Source organism: Geospiza fortis, unplaced genomic scaffold (assembly GCF_000277835.1).
Source record: "Geospiza fortis unplaced genomic scaffold, GeoFor_1.0 scaffold27, whole genome shotgun sequence".
NCBI classification, from domain to species: Eukaryota; Metazoa; Chordata; class Aves; order Passeriformes; family Thraupidae; genus Geospiza; species Geospiza fortis.
Genome location: NW_005054329.1, coordinates 69,120 through 82,354, shown reverse-complemented (window position 1 = coordinate 82,354; position 13,235 = coordinate 69,120). Strand labels below are relative to the sequence as shown.

At 37.6% G+C, this 13,235-nt stretch overlaps 1 protein-coding gene across 1 annotated transcript in view; it reads left to right on the top strand.

Moving 5' to 3' along the window:
• RALGPS1 (Ral GEF with PH domain and SH3 binding motif 1) overlaps window positions 1-13,235 on the top strand; it is a 72,642-nt gene that overhangs the window by 48,394 nt on the left and 11,013 nt on the right. The window contains exons 12-13 of the mRNA XM_031057264.1: window positions 1,008-1,075; window positions 5,299-5,551. Of these exons, the coding sequence (XP_030913124.1) occupies window positions 1,008-1,075; window positions 5,299-5,551 (321 nt within the window). The remainder of the gene's footprint in view (window positions 1-1,007; window positions 1,076-5,298; window positions 5,552-13,235) is intronic.

The window sequence follows — 13,235 nt, the reverse complement described above, 5'->3', positions numbered from 1 at the left end:
AACATGAAAAGGACTGTAGCTTTGTTACCTGACTTCACACTAAAACGTAGTTGACAATGTTGGAATATTGTAGAGAAGGAACTGAAGGTATTCCCAATAAAGAGTAGTAAGGAAAGTGATGGCTGAGCCATACATGATATTTTGAAATGCTGTCATAGATTTCTCCCTCCACCCCTTTGCATGTTTTTGTCTGAAGTCAGAAAGCCTTTCCTTGGGGTGCACAGCAAGGTGCTGCAGCTTTCCAGCTTTTGTGTGTGTTCACTGCTGGGCAATGACAGCAGTTATTTTCTTTGGATTTATGCCTAGTCCATTAAAGTTTACTTAACATTGTAGTCCTTCATACCTTTTTGTCAGACTGGTACAGAGCAAAGGACCCATGAATGTCTAGTTAAGACTGCCTAAACTTGAGAAATGGCAGAAGTGACGTGCATTGGGAGATTGAGATTTGTTGGAATGCTGAGAGCACAAGAGTGAGTACATAATAAAACACATGTAGTGAGGCAGCGTGGCATATAATACTTTCTTCTAATCGCTTTCTTTTACTATAAGGTGTTGGTCACTTTGCTCTATTAAGCTTCTTTTCTGTAATTCACAGTAACAAAATAGATATTTCTGTGTGCACGTTTTGACATGGTAACAGTAAATTTGCTTTCATGTTTAGAGGGAATAAAATGTTAGGTTTGTATATAAATTACTAACTTTTTGAGGTTTTTTTTTCCCAAGGTGAAAGACTGGATGAGCTTATGTTTTTGAACTGAGAGGGAGGATTAAATAATGATTCTCTTTCTGCTTTCATAGACTTTCCTCAGCGTTTCTTTTTTGGTTCTTACAGGTAGTGATTTACTTAAAAAAAAAAAATTGTTTTGTTACATCACAGAATAAATAGCTACACTTCCAAGACAGTAAAATTCCTAGTTAGCACTGCCGAAATAATTACTTCTTCAATTTCTTTCAACTTTTATTGAGAATTTTTTTTTGTTAATTTCTCTAAAAACTTGTTTTTCCAGATTATCTTTAAGAATTGAGCCAGGTAACAGCTCTCCTCGACTGGTTTCCTCCAAAGAAGATATTGCAGGTATAAAACATCATTTGAAAATTTGAGTAAGGAAATAATTTTAATTACAGAAATCTTCTACTGAAGTATATAGGAAAACCCGAAGGTTCATCAGTAGCATAAGTCAACAAGGAAGATTGCTGACTTGTATGAAAGCAGTTCCAGTTCAAGGGATGTCACAGAGTGTTTGCTAGTGTTGGAACAGGTGTCAGAATATGGGATTTTTTTTACAAATGCTTGTGTTTTCATCATTATTTAATAAGTGAAGAAAAAAGAGCCCTCTTGCAATACAAAAAAAACCCCAAAAAACAATGCAGTGAATAACACAGGAAATTCTTCCTTCAAGTTTCTGTGTGATCACATACATTTGAGATAATTTCATTGTGGACAGCAGGAGAAAAAAAGATTTGTAGCAACAATAGCTTCTAGAAACGTCTGGAAAACTGGAGTACTACCCATAAGTTGACAAAAGCTAATCTGCTGTTTATTGCTATGAGCAGACTAAACAAACATCAGGCTATGTGAAATGTACTTCCTGCTATATGAGCTATTAACTCAAAAGCTGTTCTGTTTTAATCTCTTGAACCTGAATAGCCAATTTTCTGTCTCATTATGTAAAACCATGTGTGAATGTAAAAAGCCAAAGGAGTCCAGACCACAGCTGATATGCATTTATTTAATTTCATTGGCATTCAAAATGTCTTTTCTTCTCACCAATGAAAGGCAAAGTAAATGAGAGAAAGAAAAAGGAAGACGCTAAATATAAAATGAAGAAAAGGCCCATGTGTTTTTCCTCTGCCTCCCAGCTCTTCATGTTGGCTGCTGTCAAATGACCAGTTGTTTATAGGGAACCTCTCGTTTGTCCTAGTATTGTAATTGCTATTCCCAGAGTCAGATAAACATTTGGCCTGGTCTTCAGTTTCTTTAGGAAGGTGCTTTTCCTTTCCCTGCTTAATGCTCAGTATTATTAATTGCTGCATAAAGGAATAGTTCACAGGATATTTTGGTTTTTTATTAGATGAGTTCAAAAGTAGTTCGTAATGAACACTTTCTTCATACAGAAATGCATTTGGAAGTTAACTTCCCCACAGGAGCTATCACAGTGTCTGGAAAGGTGTTGATAAGTTCCCAGGCTTCTGCTAAGCAGTGCCCACTGCATCAAGGCTATCTCTCCAAACCCAACACCCTGCCAAAAAGGCCAGTGGGCTTGGGATGGGCAAGAGGTTGGGAGGGTACATAGCCAGGACAGCTGATTTAAGCTGCCCAAAGAGATATTCTATACCATACGACACACTCATCAATAAAAGCTAAGATAAAGGGGGGAGCGAGGCATTTATTATTAAGGTGTTTATCTTCCTAAGCATGTGCTACAATGCTTGGGTTAGGCCGTGGCTTCTTATTGCCCGCTGATGGAAAGCAGATGATAAATTTTTCTTGTGATTTCTTTTTCTTCTGCAGACAGTGCTTTTTAAAATTAATTTGCCTTTATCTCAGCCCACAAAGGTTTTGTATCTTATTTTCTTCACCTTGTCCTGTGAAGGCTGGGGAGTACTGACAGCCCATGAAAGTCAACCTACCACATCATGCCACATTTACTTTTGCTTTTGTGAGGATTTGATTTTTCATACTAGAGACTTGAAACAAAATCATTGCCTCTCATTTGATTACATCTTTCTTACATTTATAAAGCAGACAAATAAACTCTTTTTGTTCTCTGACTTTTACTTTGTAGTACTCGCTTCTGCATGCTCAACTCTTGAACTTTGATGTTAACACTTCATTTGTATGATTATGGAATATAATTTCAGTCCTAGCAGCATGGCATGTGATCGTCGCCGGTACTCTGTAAGTCTTAATCAAGGGCTGAGACCTTACTAGAACTCTAATGGAAGGCAAATAAAAATACAGTTCCAAAGTTGGAAACAAGAATTTTGAACTTGTCTGATCTAGGTAAGGAATACAGCATGATACTGCAGTGAGCTTAGCTGGAGTCCACAAAAATTGATTGGGACAATGTTCAGCAGTACCTACTTCATTGAATATGGGATCCTATAGTATCTGGTAGTGTTATGAGAGGGTGAATTTTCTCTTCTGAGTCTGCAGTGCCCTTAAGTGCTCTCTAAGGTTGTTTTACTCAGAGTGAGAATTAATGTGATGACTAGAAACCAAGTGCTGAGTCATTCCCATTGCTCCATTCTTCTGTTAGTATTTCCTTCGAAAGCTTGACCCTTTTGTGGACTGCTGTATTTATTTCTTGCTCAGCTAGAGAATTCTCACTTACTGCCAGTTAGACAATTAATGCCATCGGCATTTTGTAATACCCACAGGAATTTTTCAGTGAGCTGCACCTGTGTGACTGGAAAAATGCTACTAAATGGAATCGAGTACATTTTACTGAAAATATATTTTACTGAAAGGAGAAGGTTTATTAAGTAAGTTAGCATGAATTCAAATTGAAATCTAACTAACCATGAAGGCAATTAATTTATTGTTTATTTCACAACATTAATAAATAGAAGTATTGCCATATGTTAGTTTTGAGTAATTCTGAACAAAAATACTCAGATATTAGTAATGAGATATTTGAACATGGAGAATTAAAAATAGCACATTTACAGGTATTGCTGTCAATTTTATTTGGATTCAAATTATACCTTAAAATTAATTCCACTTTGGACATTGTATGCCAGAAGTAAGTCCTTGGCAGGTGATAAGCTACAATGATAATAGATGATCTCAAAATACTTTGGGCAGTAGTTTAATGTTCCAGTTAATAGTTTAAGGCATGGGAGTTTGATAATAGTGATTTAAAGTTAAAGGTTCTTAGCCCATAAGGCCAGTCATCAGTTCAGTTGTCTCGATAGTACAAAGGTTAATACATTACTAATAGCAATAAGTCTAGTTGAGTTTTGCCTGTGACATGCTGCCTCCTTAGAGATCAGCATGTGTTTCCAGAGACAGGAAAAAAGTTCAATGTCATTGGTAATAATTCCAAAGCCTATAATGGGATTAAGTGCAGGGAATAGTGTCATCTATGTGTTCTAAAATGTAATTGCATGTGTTGATGATGGAAATTGATTTTACTTGCCAGCACTGTGAATTTATCTTCCACCCAGTTTTCTCTCTTTCAAAAAAAAATATTAACAGTTTACTGTAGCCAGAGACATTGTGGGTTTCTTTTTTTCAGTTAAGTCCTGCAGCATTTCTATTTGCAAAGTGCTGGAGAAAACCATGTGTCCATTTTCCACTTCTTTTGCCAACTAGTTTTCCAGTAAATTCAAACAGGAGGCAGGCATCTGATTAAAGTGACTGTCTCACAACAAGCTATGTTTTGTCTATTAGTGGCTAAAAGGGCCTCATTTAATTACCAAATGCATATATAATTGTGAATAGTGCTTTCACAGGAAGATTTAATGTCTTCCATAATGCTGCAGAGATTCTTGTCCCTGGCAAGTATCTTTTAAGAGCTTTAAGCAGTTAAGTTGAATGCTTTCGGGAACCGTGTGATTCACACAACTTCCTTGGCAGCAGCTTAAGTCTGTTCATTCTGCCTTGCTGTGGTTTGAGAGAGAGAGAATGGAGCTGGAGAGCTTATAGTATGCTAACTGTTCACAGTTTCTAGTTGAATTAGCTGTAAAAGACATCTCTGTTCCTGCAGTGTTAGCTGAAAGGTGCTTGTCATTTATGGTATGGCTGTTAGGTTGTTTTGGAAGGTATAACTCAATAGAATTTCCCAGAACAAAGGAAAAGATTTAATGGAATATATGGTAAATGTAAGCCTTCTAAGCAACTGAAGTTCCTCAGAACTTGCACACCACGTGTAGCTCAGTAGAGAAATGTTCTGTTATGCATACTCTTTCTCATCATGTTATTTGGAAAAGTTCAGGGTGCAGTGCTAAGCAGAATATGCAAAGTGGTTCACTCATTCTCTGGAATGTAGCATATTTACTCTGTCTTGAAAAACAATATAAAAAGTTCAAATAATGGTAAAATAATTACCTTATCCAGAAAATTGTATCTAATACTAAGTGAGTCAAAGACTGGTTGTAACAATTCTGTGATTTTTAATGAACCCCTTCATTAAAATTAACACCTAGCATTAAATTTTAGCAACAGCCAGGCCTCTGCTGTGGGTAGCCCTTATTTTGGGGCATTTGTTATCATTTGTTATGCAGTAGTCAGGGATGGACCCTCACCCCCCCCTCTTTATTTTTTTTTTCCTTTTTGTTTTTTCCCCCAAATAGGTCTTGGTGTAATTCTTGAGGGGAAAATAATTCGACCAGAGGTTGTAGCAGGCAGTTCGGCAGAGGAGAGGAGTCGATCCCCTCAAACGTCCCAGCTAGCGAGTCCTGCACCTGCTAGCAGCCGGTGGGGTGCTGTCCCACTCTCGGGCCCTTGGCAAGGGACAGCGCCTAAGGGTAGCAATCCGCGCTGTGGCAAAGACTGCTTCCTTGCAGGACGTGGCCAGCCCAACTACAGCAACAGGAACAGACAAGCGTGACTCTCTGGTCGTGGCGAAATCCAAGGTTTATTGTAGTCCAACACAGGGAGGGAGGGACAAGTAAACCACCGGGGAGCAAAGGAAGAGAGAGCCCTGAGGGAGGGGTTACATGGGGTTATAAAGGGAGAGGGGATAGGGGTGTAACCGTCCTCGGGCAAATCAAAATTTCAGAGCATATAACTGACATAAACAGAATGCCATTAGGAACACTGTTGGGGAGGGACCCCGGCCCCTGGACCAATCACTCAATGCCCAGAGAAGAAGATTCTAGAGAAGGGTGTGGGGCTAAACAGTGACTGGCAGGGAGCCGGGGAGGAGTATAACAAAAGATACATCAGACAACCATGGTAACTGGGGAGGGGTTTGGGAGACTGATAGAGGAATGGCGGGAAGGAGAATGGTTGGGCAGAACCATTTAACTTAACTGGGAGGAGAAACAGAATAAACTAACAGAACAAACCACAAGAAGAGGTTTTCTGTTACCATCATACCAGGAATGTGGAATAATTAATCTGAAACAGGTATAATCTCTTCTTGTTACTCGGGTAAAATTCAGCCCGTATTGCCAAGTCCATTCAGTTTTGAGAGCTAGCTCATAACAAACTTTTAGAGTATATATTTTAATTAATTAGAAGAGGTCAATTATTGGATGTAGAGTATGTGATATATAGGAGTTGAAAATCTAGAAACAGAAGGAAGAAAGACTGGGGATGTTTGCACATTTGTAACCCTCTGAATTAACTATACTACATTAGTGATATCTCGACAGCAGTTACAGCATTTTATAATAAAAAAAACCCACGCCATTATTTTCCATGTAAACACTGAGTTTGACATTTAGTTTTGCCATTTGTTTTACTGGTTGCTTTGGCAACTAATAAATAGTTTGTGTTAAGTGCTTTAGCAGCCAGTCATTCTGTGGAAATGAGGATTGTCTAATCCTTGTGCGAGTTCTTGGTCATTCCTTCATGTGCACCATGTCTGCTTTTCTTACACAGGACTTAGGGTAGAAATGGAAGAACTAAGTTTTCTTCACATAAATTTACAGACTGTGCAGAAAACTTTACTCTTTGGTTTACATTCTCTTCCTCTGTGATACTTTCCTGAAAAACTTTTACAACTCATTGGAGTATTTTTGAAACAAATCAATACCAGACAAATCAGTGGATTCACATGTTATCAACTACCAAATCCAGCTGGAATTAGTGTACTGCGGGTTTTTTCTTAACATACCAGAGCTTCACAAAAATTGTAGAAGAATATTCTGTCAAAACAAATATGAATTTTCCATGGAGGGAATGATTTGGCTCAGTTTTTAACTTCCTCGCTTTCTATTACTTTCTGTGCCTCCTTACCAAACAAGTCTAATGTCCTAGTTCATTGATGCTTATTTTAACTACCAAGCTATTGTCCTGAGGAATGTTACAAATATAGACCAGCCAGAGGACAAAGGGCTTTTCTGCCTTGTTTTTTTGAGGCTTAGTTGGTTTTGGTCTTTTGCTTTTGACTCTTTTTTCACAGCAGTCACCTGAAATAGTTTCTGTAAAAAGTTGGGGTTGGTTGGGGATTTTTTTTTTTTTTTTTTTTTTTTTTGATTGATTGGTTAATGTATTTGGTTGAACCCAAACTTTAGTTTCCCTGCAGCTATGGCTATGTCTTCATTGCCAATCTTGATGTCACCCAAGCCCATATACTGCCTTGGTTGTAGATCCAACTGCAAAAACATCAGTGTTTTTGCTGAAGTGTAAGTCTGAAGTTTGCACATTCCACTGGTACAGAATATGTAACACAAATGCTGACAATTAGTGATTCCATAAAAGTGTCACTAAAATTGAAAATACCACTTCTATGCAGGAATTATTTGAAGGAAATACACTCAAGTGTGCTTACTGTGCAGTTAGAAGTACGTGTGTGTGTGTGAGTGTGTGTGTGTGACAGCTTTTGGGGAGCTTGGAGGAGCATGGGGAAGTTCAGTCAAGAACTCAGATTCTTGTTTTTAGTTTGCTCTTGTCTGAGAAGCAGCCATAACAACATTACATATTGTATACATTAGTAGCCTTTTGTTGAATTGTAAAGTAATACTCTGAAAATTAAAACTGCTCTTTTACAATAGCCATCGTTCTAGGTGTAATTTTTTTCTGTCATTCTTGATTCTGTGCACAAAATTAATCTAAAGTTATTGATGATTCTGTGCACAAAATTAATCTAAAGTTATTGATTGTGTATTTTGTAAGTAGGTATTTCTATTTGCAAGTTTTAATTATCACATACTGATTAAAATGGAAACAGAGCAGTGAAAATTTACAGTGAATATTTAACTAGAGAGTCTGTAGATTGGAATGTCTATTTTTTAGAAACAGAGCTAGTAAGTTTTACTTCTTAACTGCTCAGCAAAAAATAGTGAATAGTTGAGACTGTTCTACTTTCCTGAAAAATCACTCAGTTCTTCATCATATAATATGCAACTCATTTTCAGTTTTTAGTTTGCATATCTAGTACTGGTTTATTGATAGCTTTTTAGTGGAGAAAAATTGTGAACTGTAACTCCCTCACCCTCTGCTTTTTTTAAAAGCTCTGGAGACTGTAAATGTTCACATGTTTTACTGAAGGATTGCAAAAGTAACATTCATTTATAACATTTGAAGGATTATTCATGGAAGAATTATGCAAAGGAAAAAACAGTGAGATCCTTTGGGATATGTGTAAACTTTTCCAAATGTTCTTGCCACAGATCTCTGAACAGCATTTGACTTGCTCTGATGAAGTTGTCTCACATTCCCTAATGCAAACACATTTTTAATAACATTTTAATATTTTTATACATCATTCCTGTGCATGTCAGCATAATCTTGAAAATGCTGCTGAGAAATAATGAAAACCAAACTAACCCTTGTTCATGCCAGCTGACTGGAAAATCCTGCTAAGAGTGCTTTGTCTCCATGAAAGGCAAAATAACAGAGTAGCAATCATGGTAACAGTATGCACTAGGAGTGGAGCCAGAAGAGTAAAGACAAGAGTTAGCAGTAGCAGATGACTTCACTTATTGGAAAAAAGGGGCAAAATAACTCAATCCCAAATGAATTTAAGTATTGGAATTTTGTTATCAGCAGTATCAGGCATAACTTCCCCAGCTAATTGCTCAGCAGTCTGGTATGTCCATAAACATCCCTTGGTCTGTGCAGTTGTCATCAGTATCTCACTGCTTACCCTCTTTGGCATCCTTCTTGACATGGGCTCTCTTTGTCTCTTACTCCTTTACAGAAATGAGGTCATCTGCTCTATGCCCCATAACTCATGCTGACACTCACTACACCCCAGATTTCTTGCTGAACTAAGTGTAGCCAGCTGAAGAGAACTCTATAAACTTCACCATTCTTCTTCATAGACATTTGGCAGCAGAGCAGATATAAAGATTATGTAAAGATGTTTCAGTTCAGATTCTTATTGAATCTGAATAAGAATTGATGCAGCAGCACATGGCTAACAGAGCTAAACTGTATGGATTTCCTTCTCTTGCCTTGGAGAAAAGGAGGATGCAGAACTACATTGAAAATGGTCAGTCCAACCATAGTAATACCAGCACAGATGATATTTCTGTTTTCATCTGGTCCCACAAAGCATTCTGTTTTCTGCCATCAGGATCTTCACTGAAGACACCTAACTGGGAATTTGAATAAGTCACTGCATAGCTGGAAGAGACCACAGTGGGTCATCTAGTCCAAGCTCCCTGTTCAAGTAGGGTCATCCTACAGCACATGGCACAGGACTGTGTCAGATGGCTCTGGAATACCTCCAATGAAGGAAGTTCCACAAGGTCTCTCTAGGCCGTGTGTTCCAGTGGTCTGTCAATCTGGGTCCATTTCCTTCTTAGACAGGACTGATGCAAGCAATTGTGATTGCCATATGTAATAGCAAGGAAGCCAAGCTGGACTGTTGTCTTAAGTTCTAAGACTCTTACACCTATTTCCGCAAACTCTGTCACCTTTGACATGTCACACCTTAAGCCTGGCAATATTTTTTGTGAACTGAAACTTTAGTCCCTAATATTATTTTTATATTATTCATAATATTCCCTAGTATTATATTATAATCTGAGATGTGGAGTCCTTTTAGACATGCTACATAATTTGTTTCAGGAGGAGTGTGGCAGTTTATCAAACTTTTTCTGTTTAAAGCTGTCCGGGTAATAAAAGCTCTCACTTAAATCAAGCAATTATCATCTTTATAATGATCAATCTTTAGATGCAATCATATTAGAGTAAATTTCAGTCCACGCTCCCTAAAGAGAGGGAGAAAAAAAGGGAGTGTAGAGCGAAAAGTCTCAAACTATTATTTCTTGCTAGATAATATCTCTTACTCTTTGTAGGTTTTGATAGTAACATTTGAACCTACCTGGAGTCAAATCCAGCCAGCTTTGATTTTGTAATAACTTGATTACAAACTTTTGTTATAACTTGATTGTCAGCACTGGACTTGTTCTTTTGCTGTTCTTTCGCTGTTCTTTCTGATAAAGTAATTTTGAGGGAGTCTCATGCTTTTGTTTTGTTGCATATCAGTGCTTTGGAACAAAATTAATCAAACTGCTTTCAGGTCTCTGATTCTCCACTGTGAGAAACGTAACCTTTAAACTATTATGTGTTACAAAATTTAACAGTTATTTCTATATATGGCACAATGTCTGTGTGAAAAAGCACTCCACTATACTGATAATCCCCTAGGGCCATGCTTTAAGATTGCTACTATTTCACAGGCTGTGGTTTCAGTAACTTGTTAAAAATAATACTTCAGTAGCATTCAGTGAACTTAAAAGAACTTAATGTCATCCACTTGAAAAAAAACTTAATGTAAATCAAGATTGAGAACTGGCATCAGAAACACCTGAATGACACAGCAGGAAGCAATATAAAAATGAACAAATCCTGCAACCAAATTAAGGGACAAGCCTCAGAGTGGGCATATTAACGCTGAAGTTTATGCTGAGTTTCAGAGTAAACTCTTGCTGATAAATGCTCATAATTTTCAGGGAAATTCTCTTTTAGCTGCCACTGTCTTTATCCTGGGTTTCAGTTCCAATATATTTTAGGCTTCTTAGCAGGTAATAAATACCTCAATAGTCCTAAGTATTTTCCTGTTCACAAGTTGAAAAATATCTGATGGAAAGGCACTACAAAGAAAGCATGTAGAGCAAACTCCTTTTTTGGGAACCTAATCCATCAGAAGAACTGGAGGTTTTCAAACTAAAGAACTTGTAATCATTTCTGAAACTTCTGAAGGCATTTGTTTTGTCTCTGCATAAATTTTAATTTGTAATGAAAATCCATGGTAAAAGACTTTAGTGAAATGTATGTTCTTGCTACTAATGCAGCAGATAAGATTATTCAGACCTAATGGTGAATTATGAATCCATACAGTTTTTACATTAAACTAGGCAACACATAATTGCATTCATAATCATACATTTTCTTGCCCTAATTTGTGCTTCACCTCCATAGCAGAAATGGAAGATGAACTGCTTTGGTTTTAGGGAAGAAGCTTCCAGTGTTGTGTTACAGCCCAAATGCATCAAAATTTTAATTGTATGTGCAGCAAGAACGTTGTACTGGGCCCTCTCCAACATCCCAGATGTGCGTCTTTAGGTGAATCTCTGGAGGAAGTAATGACCGAAAGTCCATTTTTTAAAACTGCACATGGCCATTAGGTATAAGACCTTCTCTGAAGCTGCATATGCCAGTGACTGATGCTATGACTGTTGTGTTTCACAAATTTACAGTTGTGTGATGGTAGCAAAGATGGGCAGGAAAAAATGCTGTCCTGATGATATATATGAATGAGGCAGAAAACATGCTTAAAAACTGCTTCGTCTTTGTTCTCCTACTAAATTGATGGTCTGATGAATAATACTACTGAAGGTTCCTCTAACAAACTTGTCCCCTCCTCTCTGTATTGCTAAAATAAGTTGGGTCTTTTTTGCTTGTCTTGGGGCTCCCTTCATTATTAATTGAGCAGCATAATGAACTGTTTGCTCAAATGTGCAGAATATTGTGGATTAAATCTTTTCCCTTACTGCTAGGGAATACCCTTTGCAATTTTTCCTAGTTACAATCCAGTTCACAGTGAAATTCCAGAGTCTGGGCTATGGTGAAATAAAAAGACAAATAATTTGGAATTAATTTCTTTGTTTCCTACAGCTTGACATAAGTCTATATTGCAGAGTGAGTATGGGCAGGAAAGCATCTTGCATTTATTTGGGTTTTTTTTTGCCTCTTACTGGGACAAACTCATTACTGGTTCTCCTGTTTCTTCTTGTGTGTCATGAATCCTCAGTTCAAGACAGAAGAAGATGATATCTTCCTTTAGGGTGCTTCAGGGTGGAGAGAGCAGCCTGTATAACAAATAGAAACAGAATGTCTCAAGTAAGGAGAGACCTCTAAGGATCATTAAGTCCAACTTCCTGCTCCTTGCAGGGCTCCGTAAAACTAAATTATATCACTAAGAGTGTTGTGATATAACCAGACTCACCTTGTACTCTGACAGTCTTGGTGCCATGACCACTTCCCTGGGAAGTTTTGTCTCTCAGAACCATTTCTGTTAAAAGTTCGTGTTCATCCTGTTGTCAAACTGTGCTGTGGAATGTTGGTGTTTTGGATTGGTTTTGAGTTTGGTTTTTTTTTTCTGTTTCAGTTTATTACTTATTTGATGCCAGACACTTTTATTAAGATTCTGATGATGGTTGTACATGGCTTTTCACATCACAAAGTTTATTCTTGTGTCAACCTCTTAATGAGTGGTTTTGGTAAGAGTCCAGAAGCTGACTAAGAGGGGGTGCTGGAACCTCCAAGAAGGGATTTTTGTAATGTAGAGGAAAGTCTGTTCTGCTAGTACCTGGACTGTCCCAAGGAGAGAGATATGGGGCAGATGGCGACTTCGATGACCACTGTTCCTACTTTCATTGCAAGCACCAATGCCATAACTAAGTGGTTAAAAGCAAAATCTCAGCTGTTTTCTGTGAAGCCAAGAAGAGACTGGCATTTACTGAGGATGATGATAGTCTGTGTTTTCCACTGTATTGCAAAGGTCACTGCCTGCCTTTTGTGAACAGCATCGAGGAGCTGGAACAAAACCATGTTTTCTGTGAGGCCTCATAAAATCTGTAAATTGAGAGGAAGAATGATCGCAGTGAGACATCTCTAGAGCTCATAGATGTTTGAGAAGTAATGCATCTCTCCATCCATTAGGGATATGAAGAGCCTTTGGTTTTTCTTACATGCTCAAGCTGTGAGTCAGTATGAGCAGATTGTTTACAGTTTATTCACAATATGAAGTTGTGAACAAAATTCAAAACACATGTGAACGTTCCTGTTCACACCTGAAGTACAAACTGACTTTATGGCTCTGCATATTACACTTTGGCACATCCACCTATTTTAAGGATGCCGAGAGTTTTTGTAGTTCATTGTTAAAAGTATGAGCAAAACTATTTTAAAAATTACTCCAGGGAGTTCAAGATTATGGAGATGAATTTATAATAAAAATGGATGGTGTAACCCTAATGGGCAAGAAACAGTGCTTCAGAAATGGTGCCATTTGGTTATCTGTAAAAATTAATTTTAATCTGTTCCTAAACACGCCATTGAAATTTCTGGGATTTGCATCAGTCCAGTGTTAAATAATCTCTGTCTT